General features: G+C 37.7%; 1 protein-coding gene and 1 pseudogene across 6 annotated transcripts; both read left to right on the top strand.

The window, feature by feature from the left end:
• The first annotated feature begins 1,047 nt into the window (after window positions 1-1,047).
• Window positions 1,048-27,044, top strand: LOC120770215 (juvenile hormone epoxide hydrolase 1). Of its 6 annotated transcripts, none has more exons than XM_040097490.1 (4): window positions 1,048-1,150; window positions 2,279-2,478; window positions 4,293-4,491; window positions 4,554-5,438. In XM_040097490.1, exons 1-4 carry the CDS (start codon window positions 1,136-1,138, stop codon window positions 5,352-5,354), a joined length of 1,215 nt encoding a protein of 404 aa, XP_039953424.1. In that variant the 5' UTR covers window positions 1,048-1,135; the 3' UTR covers window positions 5,355-5,438. The 6 variants fall into 6 exon arrangements, with proteins under 6 accessions (XP_039953424.1, XP_039953419.1, XP_039953423.1 ...); XM_040097485.1 differs by lacking the exons at window positions 2,279-2,478; window positions 4,293-4,491; window positions 4,554-5,438 and adding exons at window positions 25,056-25,255; window positions 25,882-26,080; window positions 26,146-27,044 and having other exon boundaries at window positions 1,063-1,944; XM_040097489.1 differs by having other exon boundaries at window positions 1,070-1,944.
• On the top strand, window positions 19,962-21,976 carry LOC120771391 (annotated as a pseudogene).
• Window positions 27,045-27,212: the final 168 nt, after the last annotated feature.

Consider the following 27,212-nt stretch of genomic DNA (forward strand, 5'->3'; position numbering starts at 1 on the left):
CAAAGCCCATTTAAAGAAAATACTGTAGAAGGTGAAACGAAGCTGAGATATCATGGCATATAAACATCATTGATTAATGTGTCGTGGTTAACGGCGTTAATAAAGTCTCATAGCTTAAGCTTCGTTCACAACTCTGTTCGCCATATTCCCTCCTCTGTTCGTTTGATAATACCACTGAGGGATCATTTGGATACCATCTCTTTATATTCTGTTTCTATTGAATTTTGCAATTCTATTCCATTTATGCAATTTGGCATTCTCCAACTTTGGTCAACCGAAAATTATATATAGGTACAAATGTATGTATGTATGTATATGTTTTCATTTAAAGTTTTGAATTTGGAGATACGCTCTTTTCGTTTTATTCCAAAAAAACCACTCGCACATATGGGTGTAGCAGACCGAATACAAATGAGAGCCAAAGAGACCGGCATCTATAGCCCGCGTTAATTTCAATGTGATCGACAACAACTGCTCACACATACATACATACATACATACATATATACATATAAGAATTGGCAGGTAGTATAATTTATTGCAAATACATATATGTATATGTGGCAACATACGTGTATACATACATGTTTGGAAATAAAATTAGCATTATGGAGACACAATTATTTGTATACCCTAAACAGGGTATATTAAGTTTGTCATGCAGATTTAGATTTAGCCATGCCCGTCTGTCTGTATATATACGAACTAGTCTCTCAGTTTTTCAGATATCGTTTTGAAATTTTACAAACGTCATTTTCTCTTCAAGAAGCTGCTCATTTGTTGGAACTGCCGATATCGGACCACTATAACATATAGCTGCCATACAAACTGAACACATAGTTACTAACAGAAATATACTTGTGAAGGGTATTTAGCTTCGGTGCAACCGAAGTTAACGTTTTTTCTTGTTAACACATGCATATGCACATACATACATATGTATGTACATGTCACACACAAGCAAACAAGCTCTACATAAACGTTTTTTGTTTTTCAATTGTTTGGGAGATAAGATTTGAGATTCAATATAGCAATTCATTTCGGGAATAAAAAGAGCTGAGTCATGTGCCCAAAAGATTATTTCTTGTCTCGATATTTTGGAAATTTGGTGTAAAACAATCTAAAGTGCTGAGTCATGTGTCCAAAACATGTTAGTTCCTGTCCCGAAATTTGTTAGAAAACTATTTAAAGAGTCTATTTATGATAAGTAATTAGTGATTAGTCTAACCCTGTGAACTGTTAACATACATATATACATATGTATGTATAAGTAGGTAAGCTGGGACGGATCCAGAGTAGATTTTTTTTAGTTGGGGGGACTATATACACTTGCAACTCAAAGTCTTTTTCTTCGCGGAGTGTCACTTATGATGGAAATAAGGTATAACTTTTAACTTTTGGGGTGGAGGGGGAACTCTCCGTGTATATTTATTATCGCACACCCGCTGCGCGATTTGACTTTGCTATAGCACAACCCCCGAATTAAAACGATTATAAATACTAAATATGTATACATGCATATCTTAAGAATCAGCGTGCCGGTTATTCGATACGGTTGTGCTCTCCAATCAGTTCCATCGCAGCGCTGGATGCGTTTGGCTCGTTCTAGTCAGTGTCATTTAGTATCACTTTGGCATTTATTGTTATACACATTATATATTTATAATAACAAACAAGTTTGGATATTTCCAATTACAATTATACACCCATCCATCGGCTGTTGTGTCGCATTGTTGATTCGAAAGTGAAATGGGCACCTTGTTACGTATTACATTCGTGGTCCTAGCGATTGTCGTAGGTCTGTGTGTGTATAAATATCAGGAACTCACAAGTTCAGCGCCAATTCCCCAACTGAACGATGCGGAATATTGGGGACCCGGCAGCGCCGCAAAATATAAGGAAAACACTGCCATTAAAGCTTTCGATATAAGCGCCAAAAAGGAGGTAACTAATTGAGCTTTAATATTTATTTCGTTGTATATCAATGTGTTAATTCATTTATGTATGTATATCTGTACCTCTGGAGATATTATGAATTGTTAGCTGTCAGTTTGCCAATTTGCCAGTCACTCTCGCATACCCATACACTACATACATATTTAGGTTTGTATGTATGTACATGCATACTTGTGGATAAATATCAAGCGATTAAAAATTGAATACACGTTCACCCATAAATATACCTACATATAATATATGTATATATCGGAGAGTAATAGCAGTAATCAAAACAAAACAATAATAACTTGAATGTTTTTTCTATTTTTTAATTCTATAGTTAATTGAAGATCTGAAAACGCAGCTGTCGCGCCCGCTGGTGCTCACCGTACCCCTCGAAGGTGTTGGATTCCAATACGGCTTCAATTCTAAGTACTTGAAAGAGGTGGTGGCATACTGGCGCGACACTTACCTGCCCAAGTGGGGTGAGCGCGAGGCCTTTCTCAAACAGTTCCCGCACTTTGAAACACAGATTCAAGGGTGAGTATAGCGGTATAGCTTGTATATGTATATCGTAAAAACTATTATTTACAAATGATCATGGAAAAACAAGGCAATAAAATAAAACAAGTAAGAAATGGTTAAATTTGGGTGCAACCAAACGTTTTATACTCATGCAACTCAGAAGAATCAACGTCAGTGAAATACCTTGTAGTCCGATTTCTCGTTCTTTCTATGTACGAACGTCGTCTACAATCCACCCCCAAGATCAAAAATCTTCGCGCATATTTTTGATGTTATCATTTTAGTAAATTCTACTTAAAATAATATAATTACAGATAAAAGCAAATATTAATTAAACCAGCTAATTGCAAAGTAAATATGTGAACTCCTTTTTGCAAGTTCTCGTGAGAATTTGTTTTTTGTTTTATAAAAATTATTGTTGTTGCAATACGAACTTAAGATTTCGAATCGAGCAGAACAAATATTTAGCACTGACGACCATATGAAATGCTGATCTAAGGAAATATGTCGATGTACGTACATATATGTATGTCCGGGTCATAACTCGAACTTCATGAAGAGTGTAAACTACAACTACATAGTATTTCCATAAGTATCTTCACGTCATACAAATCTTCGTGGATATTGATTACATCAGTAAAAATCTTAACTTTGGCACTGAACTTTTATTTGGCTCCCACCACAAAGCAGTCATCTATCTCAACATTTCTGGGAGAAACTAGACTCTAATACTAAGAGTGGTTTGAATTTTTATTTAATATTCGCGAGCAAAAGATCCTTTGAAAATAATGTATACTCCACATTCCGTTTAATAAGATTATACTTAACGCTTGCTACTGATTTGTCCACAGACCGGTATTTATCAACTATTCCACATTTATAATTGAGTTAGTTAGTTAGTGAATCAGGTAGTCTTAACTTAAGGGATCGTCTCAGTGCGATCCTCCGAAAAGTCACAGATTTTCGTAATTTTTTTTAATTTTGAAATTAATAATCAGACCGATTTTTTTTATAAATAAATACAATCATGACGAATACAAAACGAATTTATTTATGTTTCTTTATTGGGTGTATAATAGTTAAATAAATGCTTGAAATAACACGTTAAAAAAAAGGTCCTGTACGATGTCCACGATTGCAGCCGGAAATCAAACGATTATTAATATGTAGGAAAGGCACTGTCGCGCTACGGAAGCTTTTTTCTTTTTTTTTTATTTTGCCAAAATGGCGGCGGTTTGAACAAAAACTATCGAATTTTGCCTTTTTTCGACAGTTTTTCGTAGAAAATAATAGGAAGATTTCAAATAATTTATATTAAAGCTTCCATAGCGCGATAGTGAATGACGTTAAAAATATTCTCTCCAAATTGGAACAAGATGTCATTAAAACTCTTCCTTTGAGAGTGAAAACCGTTTTGAAAAATACCGCATTGACAAAAACGCGTTTAAAGATTGGAGTAAAATGTGCCCCACTCTGTTCCCTTTCTACAAGAAACGCCGTAATAATTTGAATTTCGATTCGAAAATTTGAGAGAATGTTTATTATAGTGTATGCTATCCGATAATGCAACAATTCACGAAAATTTCACACTAAGACGATCCCTTAAAAGACTAAAATTCATCTGATTTTCAGAACACATGCATACTCACTCAAATGAACAGCATTTGATTCTGCAAAATGCATAAACACATACCGACTAAGATAGTACTTTGGCTAATTCTGATTTTAGAAGGACTCAGTATTGTGATTTCAATGAAAATGTTCATCAGCTGATGGTTTGCAGTTGCGTTTTTATTCACTTTTTGCATATTCTTTATCTTTATTTACAGTTTACGAGTACACTTTATTCATGTGAAGCCCAAGTCCATCGAAGGTAAAAAGGTGGTACCTCTGTTACTGATCCACGGCTGGCCAGGATCAGTGCGCGAGTTCTATAGGCTTATACCGCTGCTGACGAAACCGAACCCCAAGAGTGAATATGTCTTCGAGGTGATAGCACCCAGCTTGCCCGGTTACGGTTGGTCTCAGGTAGGTATACACCTTCTCTGTAGACAAAGACTTTATTCAACATATTTTTGTTTCGTTCGCAGGGGGCCTCAAAGGTAAACTTCGGACCCGCACAGATGTCGTTAGTGTTGCGTAATTTGATGCTGCGTTTAGGTCATGAGAAATTCTTAATACAGGGTGGTGATTGGGGCTCTATACTCGGTGCAAGCATCGTTACTTTATCGCCTCAGAATGTGCTCGGTTATCATTCGAATTTGTGCACTACCAGTCATCCAATGATTCACCTTCATATGTTATTGCGAAATTGGTTCCCGAGCTTCTTTATTCAGGAAGAAAATAGAATTTTCTTTAAACCACTCAGCAAAGAGTTAAGCTATATTTTGGAGGAGTCTGGTTACATGCATATTCAGGCATCCAAACCAGACACAATTGGCACAACGCTCACACAGAATCCTGTCGGTTTAGCCGCATACATCTTGGAGAAATTCTCCACATGGACCAATCCTGCATACAAGCAACTCGAGGATGGTGGCCTCACCAAACGCTTCACTTTGGACGAGCTTTTGGACAATATTATGATTTATTACACTACAAACTCGATAACTACGTCTCAGCGCTTGTACTCGGAAGGGTTCAATATCGCTCACTTTGCTTTGAATTTGGACTCGACACATATAAATGTGCCTACCGGTTGTGCACGTTTTATTCACGACTTGTTGCCTTTGACGGACTTCGAGCTTGGATTGAAATTCAAAAATATTGTGCACAGTACCTACCACAAAGAAGGTGGTCATTTTGCAGCAATGGAGGTTCCACAGACTCTTTACAGCGATTTCGTCGAATTTGTCGCTAAAGTATTCAGGAAGCCACAACCAAAGCAATAGTCATTCGAAGACACTTAAACATTTTTTTGTACAAATTTTTTATTTTGTATAATTTCAGTTAATATTTTTCCAGAAAATAAAGTGTTTTTTCTTACTTTTCTGTTTTAATCTGAGAACATTGATGGTATGTATGGTGATATGTAACGACCACCCACAAAAAGCAATTATTCCTACAACAAATATTAAGCATGGAGTGTGAATCCAGTTTCATAAAGACAACTAAAACTTGTTCCTCCGTTTTCTAACGTCTTCTATTTTTCCTGTCTAAAAAGGAAGTATCTTCGATTTACGCGTACACTTCGCACTATACATAAGTATATGGAAAGCAAGCCAAATGTGACAATCGTGCCGCTATTTACGAGTGCTTGCGACGTGATCTATTGGATGTTAGCTGTGCAAGAAGTCTTATATCACTGAATCCAATGTTGCCCAACAAATCTTTGAAGAATTCGTTGGTTTGTTGGGAAATACATACGCAGACCATTTACTTAGTTACAATACTCTTGGTTTACTCCATTTTACTGACTGTACTAAGCAATATGGTCCTCTAGATAACTTTTCCGCTTACAAGTATTTGGAAAAACTTATAAATAAGTACAATAAAATCCTGCAGCAATTACATTTAAGGCTTGAAGAGAGAAATATTGCGGATTTTATTTACAAGAAAAAATATCCAAAATTGAATCGTTTAATATTGATTTTAAGAAAGAAAACTACTCTTATTGTTTTAGTCAAAAATTAGGTCCCATAAAAGCAACAGGCATTACAGACGAATCCGCTGTAGTATCGGCACATTGTTGCTTTGCTGTTGAAAACTACTCTCAAAAACCATTGGAATCGTCATGTGGTTTAGGTATTTTGTTGGCAAATAAATTAGATACACATTTGTTTAATATAGAAAAAATTTAAATAGTAAATAAATATTTTTCTATTCCATATGAGGGCAAGTTTCTTCTTATTCATATTTTACTTCTTGAATTCTCAAATTAGCATTTTTTACTATTATAAGTAGATGTTGTATTTTCACGGCATCGGCGGCATTTTATTTTATTATGTTAAATAATTTAAAATGAATTTTGATGCTGCAAATTTTTATTTCTAGATTAAATCAGATGGATTTAATCGGCGCTATTCGATCAAATTTATTTGGAGGAAAGCCCAGAAGATGAGCAGCTTTATGAAAGACAAGAAAAAACGTTAACTTCGGCTGCACCGAAGCTAGTATACCCTTCACAGGTGCATTTCTTTTAGTAACTATGTGTTCAGTTTGTATGGTAGCTATATGCTATAGTTAACCGATCCGATCAATTTCTTCGGAGATTACATTGTTGCCTTGGAAAATAATCTATACCAAATTTGGTGAAGATACATTGTCAAATGTGAAAGTTTTCCATACAAGAACTTGATTCCGATCGTTCAGTTTATATGACAGCTATATGTTATAGTGGTCCGTTATCGGCCGTTCCGACAAATGAGCAGCTTCTTGAAGAGAAAATTACGTTTGCAAAATTTCAAAACGATATCTTAAAAACTGAGGGACTAGTTCGTATATATACAGACGGACAGACAGACAGACGGACATGGTTAAATCGACTCAGCTCAACATACTGATCATTTATATATATACTTTATAGGGTCTCCGACGATTCCTTCTGGGTGTTACAAACTTCGTGACAAACTTAATATACCCTGTTCAGGGTATAAAAAGGTAAGTTTATGCCTGTTAATTGCTGTTAATTGGCAAAGTTCACCAATCAGTACGCCGATTGACTAGCGAAGAAATCGACAATACCCAAACTGGAATTGCTTCCACCCTACCCTTAACAACACCAGCTGCAGCTTTGGAAATGGGCGAGAAACTAAAATGCGAGGAATTTGCTGTAGCAAGGGTTAGTAATGTGTACGATTTCTTCAATAGACAATATTTAAAATTTTGCATAAAACAGGGTTTGTCCGGAAAGTAATAGGACTGAATTTCTTCCGCCACGGCTGACTGGATTCCGTAGAGAGCGTTCCTAGCTAACGAACGAGGGGCTGGTCAGTTATCTCCGAGCTCCTGGAGAGTCAGGACAAACATTTTCGCGCGATATGTTTCTGTTAGTGGTGTAAGTGTACCCGATTAAATTCTGTGCGAAACTCGGTAAATCGGCGACAGAGACGTTTGATATGATCAAGCAGGCTTACCTAAATGTTGCTTTAGCAAGAAGTGGTGTGTTTTGATGGCACCAAGCCTTTTTGAAGGGCCGGGAAGAGGTGGCTGATGAAGACTGTGCTGGGAGACCTGCGACTTTGACAAACACCGACAATGTGACTCGTGTGCGCAAAGCTTTGAACACAGACCGGCGTTTAATTGCCCAGATATTTAATTAATCAAAATCTGTGGTTTATGACATTGTGACGGAGCACTTGAACATGTGCAAGTTGTGCGCGAAGATGGTTCCAAAAGTGCCCCCTGATGACCAGAAGTTGTGGCGAGTGGAAGTGTGCCAAGAAAATTTGAACATGTGTGAAACCCCCAATTTTTAAGTAACGTAATCACAGGTGACGAGTCATAGACGATGTGAGTATGATTGAGTATGATCCCGAGACAAAACGGCAAGCATTTTGAGACGACAGAGGGGATTCAAGCAGCATGCACCTCGGCTCTCAAGGCTTGGAAGGAGAATGCCTTCCGTGACAACTTCTATGCTAGCAAATCGCGCTGGCAAACGCTATCGAAATTCCTACTTATTATATGATAAATTTAATACATACATATTTAAAAAATATATGTATTTTAATTAGATTTTTCCTTTTATTTTTTGTAGATTCTTTCACCGAGCGAACAGTTGTTGTGCTATACGAACTGATGCAGCATCGTCTCCGTAAAATTCACAAATTTCATTGGTGGCTTGCGAATTTCGAATTTCTTCAATATTTTCACTTATTTTTTAACAAGTGTAATTTTTTTTCAACTTCCCCGAGTTTCAATTTTGTTTTAATTAAATGAAGCTTAAAATAGTTATTAGTTAAAGTTATTTAAAATAATCTTTGGTTTTTGTGAAAGGCATTATAGTTTCCGTTCCGTTTTTTTTTGCTTAAAAAGCTTTTGGCAGTTCAAAGAGTTTTAAGAATTTCTCATCAAAAAGAAATAACAGTCCTACCCCTATACTACATAAACATTAGAAAGTACAGTACGAGAAAAATTGTAATTAACGTAGCATGCCTTTCCCATATGTAAACAGTACAATCCAATTCAAAAGCCGCATTAGAATTGTCGTCATTAGCAAAAAGAGATTAAGTTGAGTTAATCACTACGGAGGAAATATTGTCAAGTTCTTCTGTTTTGTATGACTCTACGAAAGACGAAGTCTATTTAAAACAAAAAACCTGTAGAAGGTGGGTAGAAACCACATATAAAGTTGAGATATCATGGCATATAAGCATCAGTGTCGTGGTTGACTATACTTAAAACAAGTGATCATCGGCGTTAATAAAGTCTTCTCTTCTCTGCTCAGCTCGTTTGATAATTCCACTGAGGGATCATTTGGACACCATCTCTTTATATTCTGTTTCTACCGAAAATTGTATATATTTACATATTGTATATGTTTTCAAAAAGTATTGAATTGGGAGATGCGCTCTTTTGGTTTTTTTATACAAAAAACTGCACGCACATACATATGTATGGGTGTAGTATAGCGTATAAAAATGAGAGCCGAAGAGACCGGCATTTATAGCCCGCGTTAATTTCAATGTCAACGACAACAACTGCTCACACATACCTACATACGTATATATATATATATATATATGCATAGGCAGGTAGTTAATTTATTGCAAATATATGTAGTTACATACATACACGTTAGGAAATAAAATCAGCATTATGGAGACACAATTATTTTTAACACACACATACATACATATTTTCAAACGAATGTACACAAGCAAACAAGCTCTAAACGTTTTTGTTTTTCATTTGTTTGGGAGATAAGATTTGAGTTTCCATTTGGCAATTCATTTCGGGAATAAAAAGTGCCGAGTCATGTGCCCAAAAGATTATTTCTTGTCTCGAAATATGATTCAAAACAATTTAAAGTGCTGAGTCATTTGGCCAAAAAAAAAACATGTTAGTTCTTGTCCCGAAATTTGTGGCAAAACTATTGAAATAGTCTAATTATGATAAGGAGCTAAGTAGTGATTAGTCTAACGCTGTGTACTGTTATTGTATGTATGTATGTAAAAGTAGGAAAGGGTGCACCCTATAGCGGAATTAACTACTTCTGAACCACCATACAACCGTTGTGAACTGCAAGTGCAACTAGTCAACTAACCGTGTTTTTCCATATAAGTAACTGGTATTTTTACTTGTCAAATAAAAAATGGGTCAGTTTGTATGGTTGTTATATACTAAAGGGGTTTGGTAAGCTCAGTTCTGACAAATGAGCAGCTTCTTAAATTAAAAAGGGCCTAGATATGGCTAAATCGACTCCACCGATCATGTAAATATACATACATATGTATATTTTATAGATATGGGGCCTCTGGTGTCTACTTTGTTTTCAGATCTACCAGTGGTTACTAATTGTGACTATTAGTATATTATATAAGTTATCATGTATACATATGTACATACATACATATCCAATCATATGTACGCGAATGTATGTACATATGTATCAACGAAAGTAAGAAAATATGTTTATAATCGCACAACCGCTGCGCGATTCGACTTTGCTATCGCACAATCCCCGAATAAAAACGATTATAAACACTACATACACTACACTACAATCAGTTCCATCGCAGCGTTGGATGCGTTTGGCTGGTTTTATACGGTGTTGTTTAGTATCACTTTGGTATTTATTGTTATACACATTATATATTTATAATAACAAACAAGTTTGGATATTTCCAATTACAATTATACACCCATCCATCGGCTGTTGTGTCGCATTGTTGATTCGAAAGTGAAATGGGCACCTTGTTACGTATTACATTCGTGGTCCTAGCGATTGTCGTAGGTCTGTGTGTGTATAAATATCAGGAACTCACAAGTTCAGCGCCAATTCCCCAGCTGAACGATGCGGAATATTGGGGACCCGGCAGCGCCGCTAAATATAAGGAAAACACTGCCATTAAAGCTTTCGATATTAGCGCCAAACCGGAGGTAACTAATTGAACTTTAACATTTATTTCGTTATATATAAATGTGTTAATTATAAATATTTATGTATATCTGTACCTCTGAATATATTATAAATTGTTAGCAGTCAGCTTGCCGAATTGCCAGTCATTCTCACATAAGTACCTATACACTACATACATATGTATATATTTAGGTATGTATGTACATGCATACTTGTGGATAAATATCAAGCGATTAAAAATTGAATACACGTTCACCCATAAACATACCTACATATAATATATATATCGGAGAGTAATAGCAGTAATCAAAACAAAACAATAATAACTTGAATGTTTTTTCTATTTTTTAATTCTGTAGTTAATTGAAGATCTGAAAACGCAGCTGTCGCGACCGCTGGTGCTCACCGAACCCCTCGAAGGTGTTGGATTCCAATACGGCTTCAATTCTAAGTACTTGAAAGAGGTGGTGGCATACTGGCGCGACACTTACCTGCCCAAGTGGGGTGAGCGCGAGGCCTTTCTCAAACAGTTCCCGCATTTCGAAACACAGATTCAAGGGTGAGTATAGCGGTATAGCTTGTATATGTATGTATGTATATCGTAAAAACTATTATTTAAAAATGATCTTGGAAAAACAAGCCAATAAAATAAAACAAGTTAGAAATGGTTAAGGTCTGGTGCAAGCGAACATTTTATACTCTTCCAGCTTAGAAGAATCAACGCGAATGCAATACCTTGTAGTCCGATTTCGGCCGGACTGTCACATAGAAATGCGAAAATAATGCCACGTACTAAATTCAGTCGAAATCGGTCAGTCGGGTCCCGAGATATGTAATTTCACCAAAAGGTGAGCGGCGCCACGCCCATCGTCCAATTTTCACACCGTCTTCCATAAAGCCTTCCTATATAATCTCGTAGGTAAAATTTAATGTAATAGTACGACAGGACCGTTATATGGGGAGGGTGCTGAGTTACATTCCGATTTCATCAATTTTCACACTGTCGGTAGAGGTGTTTATAATAATTGCGGGGCCACGCCCCGTGGCAGTGGTCCGATATTAATATTATTATATAATTAACAAAGCTATTATACTCTGTAGCAACAGGTTGCAAGAGTATAAAAAATTAGGAAATTATTCAGTAAACGTACGGACTTCAAATTCATTCATTTCACTTATAAAATATTTGAAACCTCTTTTCTAGATGCTCGAGGTACAAAACTCCGTACTTTTCCCGTCTAAAAGTAAAAAATAAATAAAGTTCGGCCGAGATACTTCTTTTTAGTAAATATGTGAACTGCTTTGCAAGTTCTCGTGAGGATTTGTTTAATCAAAATTATTATTGTTGCAATACGAGCTTTAAGACTTTGAATCGAGCAGAACAAATATTTAGCACTCACGACCATATGAAATGCTGATCTAAGGAAATATGTCGATGTACGTACATATATGTCCGGGTCATAACTCGAACTTCATGAAGAGTGTAAACTACAACTACATAGTATTTCCATAAGTATCTTCACGTCATACAAATCTTCGTGGATATTGATTAATGTAAATTGCTTAATTTTGGCTCTGTACTTTTATTTGGCTCCCACCATAAAGCAGTATTCTATGGCATTTTTATTTAATATTTGTTTGTAGCAAAAGCTGCAAATTTGTCCAAAGTCCGGAATTTATCAACCATTACATATTTCTAATTCAATTAGTTAGTGAATAAGGTAGTATCAACCTAAAGAACAGAACTTCGTCTGATTTTCCGAACTACCATAGTTCACATATGTACTATGTACATATATACTTACACAAATGAGCAGCTGAAGATTCTGCAAAATACATAAACACATACCGACTAAGGGAGTACGTTGACCGATTCTTATTTTAGAAAGACTCTGTATTGCGTTTTCAATGAAAATTTCCATCAGCTGATGGTTTGGAGTTGCGTTTTTATTCACTTTTTGCATATTCTTTATCTTTATTTACAGTTTACGAGTACACTTTATTCATGTGAAGCCCAAGTCCATCGAAGGTAAAAAGGTGGTACCTCTGTTATTGATCCACGGCTGGCCAGGATCAGTGCGCGAGTTCTATAGGCTAATACCGCTGCTGACGAAACCGAACCCCAAGAGTGAATATGTCTTCGAAGTGATAGCACCCAGCTTGCCCGGTTATGGTTGGTCTCAGGTACATATACACCTTCTCTGTAGACAAAGACTTTATTAAACATATTTTGTCTCGTTCGCAGGGGGCCTCAAAAGTAAACTTTGGACCCGCACAGATGTCGTTAGTGTTGCGTAATTTGATGCTGCGTTTGGGTCATGAGAAATTCTTAATACAGGGTGGTGATTGGGGCTCAATACTCGGTGCAAACATCGTTACTTTATCGCCTCAGAATGTGCTCGGTTATCATTCAAATATGTGCACTACCAATCATGCAATGATTCACCTTTACAAGTTATTGCGAAATTGGTTCCCGAGCTTCTTTATAAAGGAAGAAAATAGTATTTTCTTTAAACCCTTTGGCAAAGAGTTAAGCTATATTTTGGAGGAGTCTGGCTACATGCATATTCAGGCATCCAAACCAGACACAATTGGCACAACGCTCACACAGAATCCTGTCGGTTTGGCCGCATACATCTTAGAGAAATTCTCCACATGGACCAATCCTGCATACAGGCAACTCGAGGATGGTGGCCTCACCAAACGCTTCACTTTGGACGAGCTTTTGGACAATATTATGATTTATTACACTACAAACTCGATAACTACCTCTCAGCGCTTGTACTCGGAAGGGCTCAATTTCGCTCAATTAGCTTTGAATTTGGACGCGACGCATATAAATGTGCCTACCGGTTGTGCACGTTTTATACACGACTTGATGCATTCGACGGAGTCAGAGCTTGGATTGAGGTTCAAAAATATTGTGCACAGTACCTACCACAAAGAAGGTGGTCATTTTGCAGCAATGGAGGTTCCACAGACACTTTACAGCGATTTCGTCGAATTTGTCGCTAAAGTATTCAAGAAGCCACATCCAAAGCAATAGTCTTTCGAAGACATTTAAACAATTTTTTGTATAAATTTTTTATTTTGTATAATTTCTGTTAATATTTTTCTAGAAAATAAAGTACCTAAGTCTTTTTTCTTACTTTCCTGTTTAAATCTGAGAACATTGATGGTATGGTAAGGTGAAATGTAGCGACCACCCTTCTTCTACTTTACTGGCGTAGACAATGCTTACGCGATAATTGCCGAGTTAATAGCAGCACGCCAGTCCCTTCTTCTTTTCACTACGTTGCGCCAATTCGAAATTCCAAGCGAAGCCATGTCCTTCTCCAGCTTCTCTTTGCAACAGAGTGGAGGTCTTCTTCTTCCTCTGCTTCGCCCGGCGGGTACTGCGTCGAATGCTTTTAGAACTGGAGTGTTTTCGTACATTTGGACAACATGAACTAGCCATCGTAGCCGCTGTCTTTTAATTCGCTCAACTATGTCAATGTCGTCGTATATCTCGTACAGCTCATCGTTCCATCGAATGCGATATTCGCCGTGGCCAACGAAAATTTCTCCAGCAGCAGATTTAAGAAATCGCACGATAGGGAGTCGCCTTGCCTGAAACCTCGTTTGGTATTGAACTGCTCGGAGAGGTCCTTCCCGATCCCGACGGATCTCAATCTCAGCTTACATAGCCGTATTAGGTTTGCGGGGATACCAAATTCAGACATCGCGGCATAAAGGCAGCTCCTTTTCGTTCTGTCAAAAGCAGCTTTGAAATCGACGAAAAGATAGTGTATGTCGATTCTCTTTTTACGGGTCTTTTCCAAGATTTGGCGCATGGTGAATATCTGGTCGGTTGTTGATTTTCCAGGCCTGAAGCCACACTGATAAGATCCAATCAGTTTGTTGACGGTGGGCTTTAATTTTTCACATAATACACTTCATAGAACCTTATACGCGATATTGAGGAGGCTTATCCTACGTTGGGTGCGCACATTGTGGGGTTTCCCATTTTGTGGATTGGGCAGAGCACACTTAAATTCCAATGGTTGGGCATGCTTTCGTCCGACCATATTTTACAAAGAAGCTGATGTTACAGCTTATTAGTTCTTCGCCGCCGTTGTTTTGTTCTTCAGACGGGTAATTGCTTTTCGAACTTCTTCATGGTCGGGCAATGAAACGACCGCTCCATTCAGCAGGGTGGGGAAGTGTTCCCTCCAAAATTTTAGTATGCTCTGGGAATCGTTTACTAGATCACATCCTTGGGTTTTATAAGAATAGCGACCACCCCCAAAACACATTAATCCTACAACCAATATTAAGCATGGAGTGTGGACTTGTAAATACCAGTCCCAGAAAGATAACTAAAATTGGTTCTTCCGTTTTCTAACATCTTCTGTTTTTCCTGTTTTTCCTGTTTAAAAAGAAGGGATCTTCCAGAGAACGTATATTATAAATTTACGTTCTCTGGTGTGTGTTTATGATTAGTTCTCTGCTATTACACGAGGTGCCTCAAATAAATTGATAACTAAGAGAAGCATTGAAATTATAGAGTGAAATTGTTTGTAGATACTTTTGTACGCGTTTTCTTCATATGTGAAAAAAGTAAAACAAAAGAAATTGTTTTTCTTCAAAAATTATAATTTTTTAAAACTGAAAAATACAAATGATCTCCTACACGTCTGATAAGATCCTGCTTAAATAACGAGTGGAAAAACACTCCGAACTGCTTATTGAACAATGATGAACCTGAAACTCAAAGCAAGCAGTTAGCAATGAAGCAGGCACTCTAAAGACATCACAGGAGCGTGTTTGATATATCGTTAGAAAGGAAGTACCGCGGACTGAGCCAGCACGTTTCGAATCACTGAAATTATCGTGAACTTGTATGAATTGATTCCGGATGTGGGTCCCAATGACGTTTTACTCTCCCTCTCAGGCTGTAATGAATGATGAAGACCAAAAAAGTGGCTATGTTGTCTCTGTTCACTACATATTATATATTTGTATATTTAACCTTGGAGCATCAATGATTTTTTGAAATAATTTTGCGAAGATGTAAATTATTTAAAACAAGTAAGGAAGGGCTAAGTTCGAGTGGAACCGAACATATCATGCACTTGCAACTTACAAGAATCAAAGCGAGGGATATACTTTAGGTGAAAATCGTCAACCTGAGAATTGAAATCCAAGCAATTCTATATATATGTACATATACTATACAAGAGAGTGCTGAATGGAAGGCACCGGACAAGCCGAAGCCCAAAAACTCGCGCATGGAGGAGTCAAACGTGAAGACAATGCTGATTTGTTTTTATGATTCTAAGGGTATTGTCCACAAAGAATTTGTTCCATCCGGCCAAAACGTTGATGCGGTATTCTACCTTGGAATTTTGAGGCGTTTGGTGCGCCGTATTCGACGTGTTCGGCCCGAATATCGCAAAGATGAAAGTTGGCGTTTGTTGCACGAAAATGCACCGTCTCATCGATCGACGCTTGTGACCCATTATTTGAACAAAAATTACGTTTTAACCATTAGCAACTCCCCGTATTCACCTGATATGGCTCCGTGCGATTTCTTCCTTTTCGGAAAAATGCGTTTGCCCATGAAACGAAAGCGTTATGCAGACGTAGAGGTCATTCAAAAGGCTTGCACCGGCATACTGGCGGCCATACCGGCCAACGAGCCAAAACACTCATTCGACAAGCTTTTGGACGATGCAAAAAACTCTATTGAAGCAGAAGGAGATTATTTTAAATAAAATAAATTGATTTTGCCGAAAAACCATTTGTTCTGATTTTTTTTAAGTCCCGTTTACTTTGGAAAGGTCTTTGTATATAACTCCTGAGACACATAAGGTTTGTTAGAAAAACGAAAATCATTATACGTAGTATATGGAAGTTGGGGTAGTATCGACCAGATTTTATCTATTCTTCCCCAATTACTATTAACATGTCACTTACTAAAAAACTATTCACATAGTGTAAAATCAGCCGGATGTTCAAAAATCCTCATATTAGTTATATGGGGGTAAGTAAAATTTTCGCTCAAATTTATTTATTTTAGGCACAAAGATACACTGTTATGTGTAAAATAGGTGGCATACTTTAAAAGCATTATTAGAGCGAATTTTAATACCGTTATATTAATTGCTTCTTGATTTGTGTATTGAAAAGTAAAAGAATCAAGTGGAATTTAAAATTGTGGTATATGAGAAGTAAGCGTAGTTATTTTCCGATTTCGTTCATTTTCACAATGTGACATAGTAATATGAAAAGAACTCACACACATACCAAATTTTATTGAAATCGGTCGGTGTGGTCCCGAGATATGGGATTTCACCAAATTATAATTTTATATCTTAATTTAGTGCTTAGTTATGGCACTTTACAGGTTTTCGGTTAATGGCGATTTGTGGGCGTGGCATCATCTACGAATCGAATTTTTTTGTAATAAGAAACCCGCGTATCATGTTTCATTGAAATATCTCAATTTTTACTTAAGTTACAGCTTGCACGGACGGACGGACGGACAGACAGTCAGTCAACCGCATTTCACGTCACCTGATCATTTATATACATACATATATAGTTATACATATATACAAACCCCTATATCTATCTCGATTAGGTTTAGGTGATACGTACAACCGTTAGGTGAACAAAACTATAATACTCTGTAGCAACTGGTTGCAAGAGTATAAAAAGTAATGGCAAGCCTGTGGTTTACCCACCAGACTAATGTGGAATGCACCGTTACGCTTTTCTGAAAGTAACTTTGTTGATTTGCCCGAAATTTTATGAAAATGTGAGAAAAAAGTACTATATATAGTTTTATTTTACTTCTTTACTTACAGTCGTTTCTTCTTTTTACAATGTGGCACCAATTGGAGATTCCAAGCGAAGCCAGGTCCTTCTCTATCTGGTCTTTGTACTTTGTTGTTCATCAGATGGGTAATTGCTATTCGAATTTCTTCATGGACTGGCAATGGAACGTCTGCTATATTTTATCCTGGTGTTATGCTTTCACTGCCATACAGCAAGCCAGAGACGTGTTCCCTGCATAATTTTAGTATGCTCTGGCCATTATTCAATAGATCACCGCTGGAGGTTCTACAAGAGTATACTCCGCTTGAAACTTTCTGTTAGCCGCCGCATATTTTCGTAGAATTTTCAAGCATTACAAATGTCGGTCAGCATATCAAGCTCATACTCACGCATTTCGGCCTCTCTCTTCTTTTGTCTGCAAATTGGACTCGTTTCCCTTTTCAACTCTCGATATCTATCACATCCCGGACGAGTTGTAGTCGATCGTCTGTTTTCTCTCCACTGCGATACGGCACTCCTCATCGTACCAGCTGTTCCTTTGCATTTTCCGAAAAGCAATGGTTTCGGTTGTAGCTGTACGTAAGGAGCTTGAAATGCCGTCTGACAGTTTCCTTATACCGAGCTGCTGACGAGTGCTCTCAGAGAGCAGGTGTGCAAGTCGAGTTGAAAATCATTCGGCTGTCTGTTGTGATTGCAGCTTCTCGACGTAGAACCTTCCTTGCGTATGTTGACGTGCGTTCTTTGCTGCGCAGAAGAAGGTACGAATCTTGGCTGCAACAAGAGTCGGTGTTAGGACCTCGAAGCGTACGCACGTCTAAAACATTGTAGACGTGTCTTCCGTTTATCACATCTATTTTCATTATCTATTTTCGATCTGAAGACAGCCAGGTAGTTTGGTGAAATCTAGTACTACAGATAACCATATTTCGGGCCCCGGAGTTAATTTTTACCATAAGTAAAAATGAGTCAAAAGAATATATTTTGAGCTGCACCGAAATGTGTACTCTTTATTTATACTCTTAAGACTGACTTATTACATGGTTCTTACTTCTATTTATACTAACTAATATGTTTACTTATTACTAGTTGATAGTTTGTTAAGATACAGATTATATTATTTGTTTAGGTTTGTTTATATATATATTGCTTGCTTAGATACAATTGCTTTGTTCTAAGATAAGGTTGTGGTATTCAAACTCAATGTTGTTTTGATACTTGTTTGTTTAGGATTATTTGTTGTAGTGACAGTGCACATCAATTGTTCTAACTCAAGGTTGTTTCTGCATTCTGTTTACTGAAACAAAAGGTTGTTTTGATGTTTGTTACTATTATAAGGAATACATTCCTTAACTCCGGCGAAATCAATCAGCCTCAATCCATTTGAAGATCCTCGGGGAGGCTGAATTTACCGACTGTTGCGCTAATGATACCTTCTTTTCCTACCCTGGCGTTAAAGTCGCCAGCACGATTTTAACATCTTGGTGGGGGCAGCTCTCATACATGCGCTCCAAGCGCCCAAAGAAGGCATCTTTGATCACATCTTCCTTCTCTTCCATAGAGGCGTAGGAGAAAATCAGAGATATGTCAAAGAACTTCGCTTTGATGCGTATTCTGCCCGGACGGTCATCCACCGGGGTAATGATGTCAGCCTCTATTTTTACGAGGACATCAACCAGCTGGGTAGAGGCATGTTTCACCTTCTCACTTTGGCTCACCTTCAAACGGATGTTCTTTGGCCACCCAAGGGTAACTGGGTATAAGACCGTAAGTTGCATGCATTGCTGCATTTTCCTTGGCAGCTTTGTTAAAAATGGCCGATTTTAATCTATTGAGAATGGAAATCAAGCAACACGGACAGCTGTTTTTCAAATTTTCAACAATAATACAAGACGATTTGTGTTTTTATGCAGCTTTAAAAATAACGTGTTGATATGTTTTATTAATAAAAAGAGGTTTTGTAAAAATTGGTCGGCTAACAACTGCATCCATTTTCATTGAGAATATTATAAAAATTACAATCAGCTGTTTACGGGAGTTTCAAACTCGTATAGCTGCCGCTCTCTAACCTACACATTTGGATATGAGTTAATCCGGATTAAGACTGCCGCCTGTCAAGGCTATTAGGCAGAAAATACTTGTTTGTGGACGAGAAGGTGATAAGAAATCACATGTAAAGAAAAGTTTTGCGAGCGTTTTTGATTCGCTCTTAAGAAAATGATAAAAAAAGTGTGACAATTAAACTGGCACGCGTTACCGGCAAGTCTGGGGCGGAACCGTCACTGTTCTCGCTGGGTATATAGATTACATATACAATCATATGCACAAGTATGTATGTATGTATTTATCAAGGAAGGTAAGAAAATATGTGTATTATGTTACCTCTTCGCGATTCGACTTTGCTATCGCACAATCCCCCAATAAAAACGAATGCATACACTAAATATGTATAAATACATATGTATGTCTTAAGAATTAGCGCGGCAGCTATTCGATACGGTTGTACTTACCAATCAGTTCCTTTGCAGCCCTTAATGCGTTCGACTGTTGTAATATCATATCGTATTTATTGTTGTAAACATAATTATAATAATAAGGAAGGTAAATAAGTTTGGATTCATCGGCTGTTATGTCACAGTGTTGATTCGAAAGTGAGATGGGCCCATTAGGCATCCTGTTGCGGATTACGTTCGTGGTCCCAGCGATTGTCGTAGGTCTGTGTGTGCATAAATATCAGGAACTCACAAGTTCAGCGCCAATTCCCCAACTGAACGATGCGGAATATTGGGGACCCGGCAGCGCCGAAAAATACAAGGAGAACACTACCATTAAAGCTTACGATATAAGCGCCAAACCGGAGGTAACTAATTGAACTTTAATATTTATTTCGTTATATATAAATGTGTTAAAATGTTGTGAGCGCGAGGCCTTTCTCAAACAGTTCCCACATTTTGAAACACAGATTCAAGGGTGAGTAAATTTCGCTTGAGAAATCTTACAGAGTAATAAAAGTATGTATGGGTATTTGTAAATGTTTATGTCACCTTAAAAACCAGTATAGTTTTAAACGTTTTATCTATACATATACTGAGTTATATCTCATGCACTGACCGACATATTCGACATAAGGTTTGTCAAAAAAACGAAAATCATTTTATGTACCATACTATATAGGAGTTGGGGTAGTATCGACCCGATTTTATTTATCGACTATTATCATTATTAACTATTAAATGCTGATAAGCCCGAGACAAATGTATCTAAAGAAATATGTCGATTTACGTATATAACAAAATGCTAAACCGGGTCATAACTCGAACTTCATGATGAGTATAAACTACAGCAACATAGTATATAAGTATCTTTACGTCATACGAATCTTCGTGGACATGATTATATTAGAACCACCAAAATACATAAATGAGCAGCTGAAGATTCTGCAAAATGCACAAACACATACCGACTAAGAGAGTACGTTGACCGATTCTAATCTTAGAAGGACTCAGTATTGCGATTTCAATGAAAATTTCCATCAGCTGATGGTTTGGAGTTGCGTTTCTATTCACTTTTTGCATATTCTTTATCTTTTTTTACAGTTTACGAGTACACTTCATTCATGTGAAGCCCAAGTCCACCGAAGGTAAAAAGGTGGTACCTCTGTTACTGATCCACGGCTGGCCAGGATCAGTGCGCGAGTTCTATAGGCTAATACCGCTGCTGACGAAACCGAACCCCAAGAGTGAATATGTCTTCGAAGTGATAGCACCCAGCTTGCCCGGTTATGGTTGGTCGCAGGTAGATATACACCTTCTCTGTAGACAAAGACTTTATTAAACATATTTATTCGTTGTTCCGTTCGCAGGGTGCCTCAAAAGTAAACTTTGGACCCGCACAGATGTCGTTAGTGTTGCGCAATTTGATGCTCCGTTTGGGTCAAGAGAAATTCCTAATACAGGGTGGTGATTGGGGCGCTATACTCGGTGCTAACATCGTTACTTTATCACCACAGAATGTGCTCGGTTATCATTCGAATTTTTGTTTATTATTAATGACCATCCAATGATTCCCCTTCATAAGTTATTGCGAAATTGGTTTCCGAGCTTCTTTATAAAGGAAGAAAATAGAATATTTTTAAAGCCTTTGTACAAAGAGTTTATCCTTAATTTGGAGGAGTCTGGCTACATGCATATTCAAGCATCCAAACCAGACACAATTGGCACAACGCTCTCACAGAATCCTGTTGGTTTGGCCGCATACATCTTAGAGAAATTCTCCGCATGGACCAATCCTGCATACAGGCAACTCGAGGAGGGTGGCCTCACCAAACGCTTCACTTTGGACGAGCTTTTGCATAATATTATGATTTATTACACTACAAACTCGATAACTACGTCTCAGCGCTTGTACTCGGAAGGGCTCAATTTCGCTCACTTTACTTTGAATTTGGACGCGACGCATATAAATGTGCCTACCGGTTGTGCACGTTTTAATCAGGACTTGTCGCATTTGACGGATTTAGAGCTTGGATTGGAGTTCAAAAATATTGTGCACAGTACATACCACAAAGAAGGTGGTCATTTTGCAGCAATGGAGGTTCCACAGACTCTTTACAGCGATTTCGTCGAATTTGTCGCTAAAGTATTCAGGAAGCCACAACCAAAGCAATAGTCATTCGACAGTTTTTTGTATAAATTTTTTATTTAGTATAATTTCAGTTAATATTTTTCTAGAAAATAAAGTACCTATGTTTTTCTATCCTGTTTTAATCTGAGAACATTAATTATACATATGTATGTTATGATGATAAGTAGCGAAAAGGAAACTCTTCTATTTACGCATACACCTCGCACTATGTATGGAAAGGAAGCCGAATGTGACAATCGTGCCGCTACTTTTTTTATTTCTCCAATGACATTGTTATAAAAAACAAGTAAGGAAGGGCTAAGTTCGGGTGTCACCGAACATTTTATACTCTCCCATGGTAAAGTGATAATCGAGATTTCATTATACGCCATTTACATATTTTTCAAATACCGTATCTTTGTAAAGTTTTATTCCGCTATCATCATTAGTTCCTAATGTATATACTCGTATTATACAGAAAAGGCATCAGATGGAATTCAAAATAGCGTTATATTGGAAGAAGGCGTGGTTGTGAACCGATTTCACCCATATTTCGTACATGTCATCAGGGTGTTAAGAAAATATTATATACCGAATTTCATTGAAATCGGTCTAGTAGTTCCTGAGATATGGTTTTTGGTCCATAAGTGAGCGAGGCCACGCCCATTTTCAATTTTTAAAAAAAGCCTGGGTGCAGCTTTCTTCTGCAATTTCTTCCGTAAAATTTAGTGTTTCTGACGCTTTTTGTTAGTCGGTTAACGCACTTTTAGTGATTTTCAACATAACCTTTGTATGGGAGGTGGGCGTGGTTATTACCCGATTTCTTCCATTTTTGAACTGTATATGGAAATGCCTGAGGAAAACGACTCTGTAGAGTATGGTTGACTTAGCTATAGTAGTTACCGGGATACGTACAAAAAACTTAGTAGAGGGCGGGGCCACGCCCACTTTTCCAAAAAAATTGCGTCCAAATATGCCCCTCCATAATGCGATTCTTTGTGCCAAATTTCACTTTAATATCTTTATTTATGACTTAGTTATGACACTTTATAGGTTATATTCTTGGAAGAATTCGTTGATTTGTTTGGAAATACATACTTACGTAGACCATTTAGTTAGTTACAATATACATGGTTTGCTCCATTTAACTGACTGTACTAAGCAATATGGTCCTCTGGATAACTTTTCCGCTTACAAGTTTGATGCAGTATTTGAAAAAAAAATTATAAATAAGCCCAATAAAATCCTGCAGCAATTACAAGAAAAGAAAAGGAATGAATTTTAAAGTTTTAACTTGCAATAAAATATCCAAAATTAAATCATCCGCGGAACCTTTTTCTCGAAAACTCATAACACAGACTCATCAGATGTTGTCAACGTCCATGATTCCGTACCATACACCAGGACGAGAATAGTGAGTAACTTGAGGAGGTTTGTTTTTGTTCGTCGAGAGAGGATTTTACTTCTCATTTCCCTACTCAGTTCGAGGTAGCACCTGTTGGCAAGAGTTATTCTGCGTTGGATTTCGGGGCAGACGTTATTGTTGGTGTTAATGCTGGTTCCAAGATAGACGAAATTATCTATGACTTCGAAGTTATGACTGTCAAGAGTAACATGCGTGCCTAGTCGCAAGTACAACGACTGTTTGTTAGATGACAGAAGATATTTCGTCTTGCCCTCGTTCACTGCCAAGCCCATTTGCTTTGCTTCCTTAGACAGTCTGGGGAAAGCAGAACAAACGGCGCGGTTGTTGAGGCCAATGACATCAACACCAACGACGTACACCAGCAGCTGTACCTGTTCTTATAGAAGATGGTACCTGCTCGATTAAGTTCTGCAGCTCAAATTATTTCCTCCAAAAGCAGATTGAAGAAGTCGCACGAAAGGGAGTCGCCTTGTTTGAAACCTTGTCCGACGGAGAGTGGGCGCAAATCAACGATACGTCAAAGAACTTCGCTTTGATGCGGATTGTGGCTGGACGTTCATCCACCGGGGTAGTTATGTCAGCCTTTAGTTTTACAAGGTCTTGAACCAGCTGGGCATCGGCACCTTCTCAATTAAGGGATTGGACATTCCAGGTGCATGCCCTTAAATCGTTACTCTAAATGCGTTTGCCATGACGGTAATCAAAAGGTGGGTGGTTTCTTTCCAAGGGCGTCTTTTACGTAGCTGGTCCCAAACACAGCGCATAACCCTGGGGAGGAATTTCTGGCCAATTCCAAGTGAATGGCAATCAGAGAACTTTCCTCACTTTCGTGAACTTCTACACATAACTCCAACATTATAGTTTTATTACAGCAGAAACTACGTGAGCGAGAAGGTGATAAAAAATCACATGCATACAGAAGGTTTGGGAGCTTTTTTGATTCGCTCTTAAGAAAGTGATTAAAAAGTGTGGCGATTAAATTGACACGCGTTACCGGCACGTCATTATGTAACGGAACCGTCACTGTTCTACCAGGGTATGTAGGTTCTAGGTATAAAATCATATGTACGAGTATGTATGTATGTATGTATCAATGACGGTAATAAAATGTGTTTATTATGGCGTAACCACTTCGCGATTCGACTTTGCTATCGCACAATCCCCCAATAAAAACGAATATATATATCGATACGGTTGTGTTCACCAATCAGTTCCATCGCAGCGCTGGATGTGTTCGACTGGTTTTGGACGGTGTGGTTTAATATCTTTGATATTTTTTGTTGCAAATATATTTATAATATAAATAAGTTTGGATATTTCCAATTTCAATTATACTCCCATTCATCGGCTGTTGTGTCACAGTGTTGATTCGGAAGTGAAATGGGCACCTTGTTACGTATTACATTAGTGGTCCTAGCGATTGTCGTAGGTCTGTGTGTGCATAAATATCAGGAACTGACAAGTTCAGCGCCAATTCCCCAACTGAACGATGCGGAATATTGGGGACCCGGCAGCGCCGAAAAATACAAGGAGAACACTACCATTAAAGATTTCGATATAAGCGCCAAAAAGGAGGTAACTAATTGAATTTCAATATTTATTTCGTTGTATAACAATGTGTAAATTCTCATATATGTATATACATATACCTATATATTTTCGTTTTTTTTATTATTATTTTTCTATTTTTTAATGCTGTAGTTAATTGAAGATCTGAAAGCGCAGCTGTCGCGACCGCTGGTGCTCACCGAACCCCTCGAAGGTGTTGGATTTCAATACGGCTTCAATACTAATTACTTGAAAGAGGTGGTGGCATACTGGCGCGACACTTACCTGCCCAAGTGGGGTGAGCGCGAGGCCTTTCTCAAACAGTTCCCGCATTTTGAAACACAGATTCAAGGGTGAGTAAATTTCGCTTGAGAAATCTTACAGAGTAATAAAAGTATGTATGGGTATTTGTAAATGTTTATGTCACCTTAAAAACCAGTATAGTTTTAAACGTTTTATCTATACATATACTGAGTTATATCTCATGCACTGACCGACATATTCGACATAAGGTTTGTCAAAAAAACGAAAATCATTTTATGTACCATACTATATAGGAGTTGGGGTAGTATCGACCCGATTTTATTTATCGACTATTATCATTATTAACTATTAAATGCTGATAAGCCCGAGACAAATGTATCTAAAGAAATATGTCGATTTACGTATATAACAAAATGCTAAACCGGGTCATAACTCGAACTTCATGATGAGTATAAACTACAGCAACATAGTATATAAGTATCTTTACGTCATACGAATCTTCGTGGACATGATTATATTAGAACCACCAAAATACATAAATGAGCAGCTGAAGATTCTGCAAAATGCACAAACACATACCGACTAAGAGAGTACGTTGACCGATTCTAATCTTAGAAGGACTCAGTATTGCGATTTCAATGAAAATTTCCATCAGCTGAGGGTTTGGAGTTGCGTTTCTATTCACTTTTTGCATATTCTTTATCTTTATTTACAGTTTACGAGTACACTTTATTCATGTGAAGCCCAAGTCCATCGAAGGTAAAAAGGTGGTACCTCTGTTATTGATCCACGGCTGGCCAGGATCAGTGCGCGAGTTCTATAGGCTAATACCGCTGCTGACGAAACCGAACCCCAAGAGTGAATATGTCTTCGAAGTGATAGCACCCAGCTTGCCCGGTTATGGTTGGTCTCAGGTAGGTACATGTACACCTTCTCTGTAGACAAAGACTTTATTAAACATATTTTGTCTCGTTCGCAGGGGGCCTCAAAAGTAAACTTTGGACCCGCACAGATGTCGTTAGTGTTGCGCAATTTGATGCTCCGTTTGGGTCAAGAGAAATTCCTAATACAGGGTGGTGATTGGGGCGCTATACTCGGTGCAAACATCGTTACTTTATCGCCACAGAATGTGCTCGGTTATCATTCGAATTTTTGCTTTATTATTGACCATCCAATGATTCCCCTTCATAAGTTATTGCGAAATTGGTTTCCGAGCTTCTTTATAAAGGAAGAAAATAGAATATTTTTAAAGCCTTTGTACAAAGAGTTTATCCTTAATTTGGAGGAGTCTGGCTACATGCATATTCAAGCATCCAAACCAGACACAATTGGCACAACGCTCTCACAGAATCCTGTTGGTTTGGCCGCATACATCTTAGAGAAATTCTCCACATGGACCAATCCTGCATACAAGCAACTCGAGAATGGTGGCCTCACCAAACGCTTCACTTTAGACGAGCTTTTGGATATTGTCATGATTTATTACACTACAAACTCGATAACTACGTCTCAGCGCTTGTACTCGGAAGGATTCACTATCGCTCACTTTGCTTTAAATTTGGACGCGACGCACATAAATGTGCCTACCGGTTGTGCACGCTTTATTCACGACTTCTTACCTTTGACGGACTTCGAGCTTGGATTGAGGTTCAAAAATATTGTGCACAGTACCTACCACAAAGAAGGTGGTCATTTTGCAGCAATGGAGGTTCCAGAGACTCTTTACAGCGATTTCGTCGAATTTGTCGCTAAAGTATTCACCAAGCCACAATCAAAGCAATAGTCGTTCGAAGACATTTTTTTTGTATAAATTTTTTATTTAGTATAATTTCTGTTAATATTTTTCTAGAAAATAAAGCACCTAAGTCTTTTTTCTTACTTTCTTGTTTTAATCTGAGAACATTGAAGGTATGGTAAGGTGAAATGTAGCGACCACCCTTCTTCAACTTTACTGGCGCAGACAACGATTCTTTTCCCTACGTGGCGCCAAGTCAAGATTCCAAGCGAAGCCATGTCCTTCTCAACTTGCTCTTTCCAAAGGAGTTG

The sequence above is a fragment of the Bactrocera tryoni genome, chromosome 3 (genome assembly GCF_016617805.1).
Source record: "Bactrocera tryoni isolate S06 chromosome 3, CSIRO_BtryS06_freeze2, whole genome shotgun sequence".
NCBI classification, from domain to species: Eukaryota; Metazoa; Arthropoda; class Insecta; order Diptera; family Tephritidae; genus Bactrocera; species Bactrocera tryoni.

Bases quoted from the DNA above. Each gene is read 5' to 3' on its own strand.
- LOC120770215 (XM_040097485.1), top strand. From the start codon at position 1,750: ATGGGCACCTTGTTACGTATTACATTCGTGGTCCTAGCGATTGTCGTA. The intron at 1,945-25,055 runs GTAACTAATTGA...TTAATGCTGTAG, and splicing joins ATATAAGCGCCAAAAAGGAG to TTAATTGAAGATCTGAAAGC. The intron at 26,081-26,145 runs GTAGGTACATGT...TCTCGTTCGCAG, and splicing joins CCGGTTATGGTTGGTCTCAG to GGGGCCTCAAAAGTAAACTT.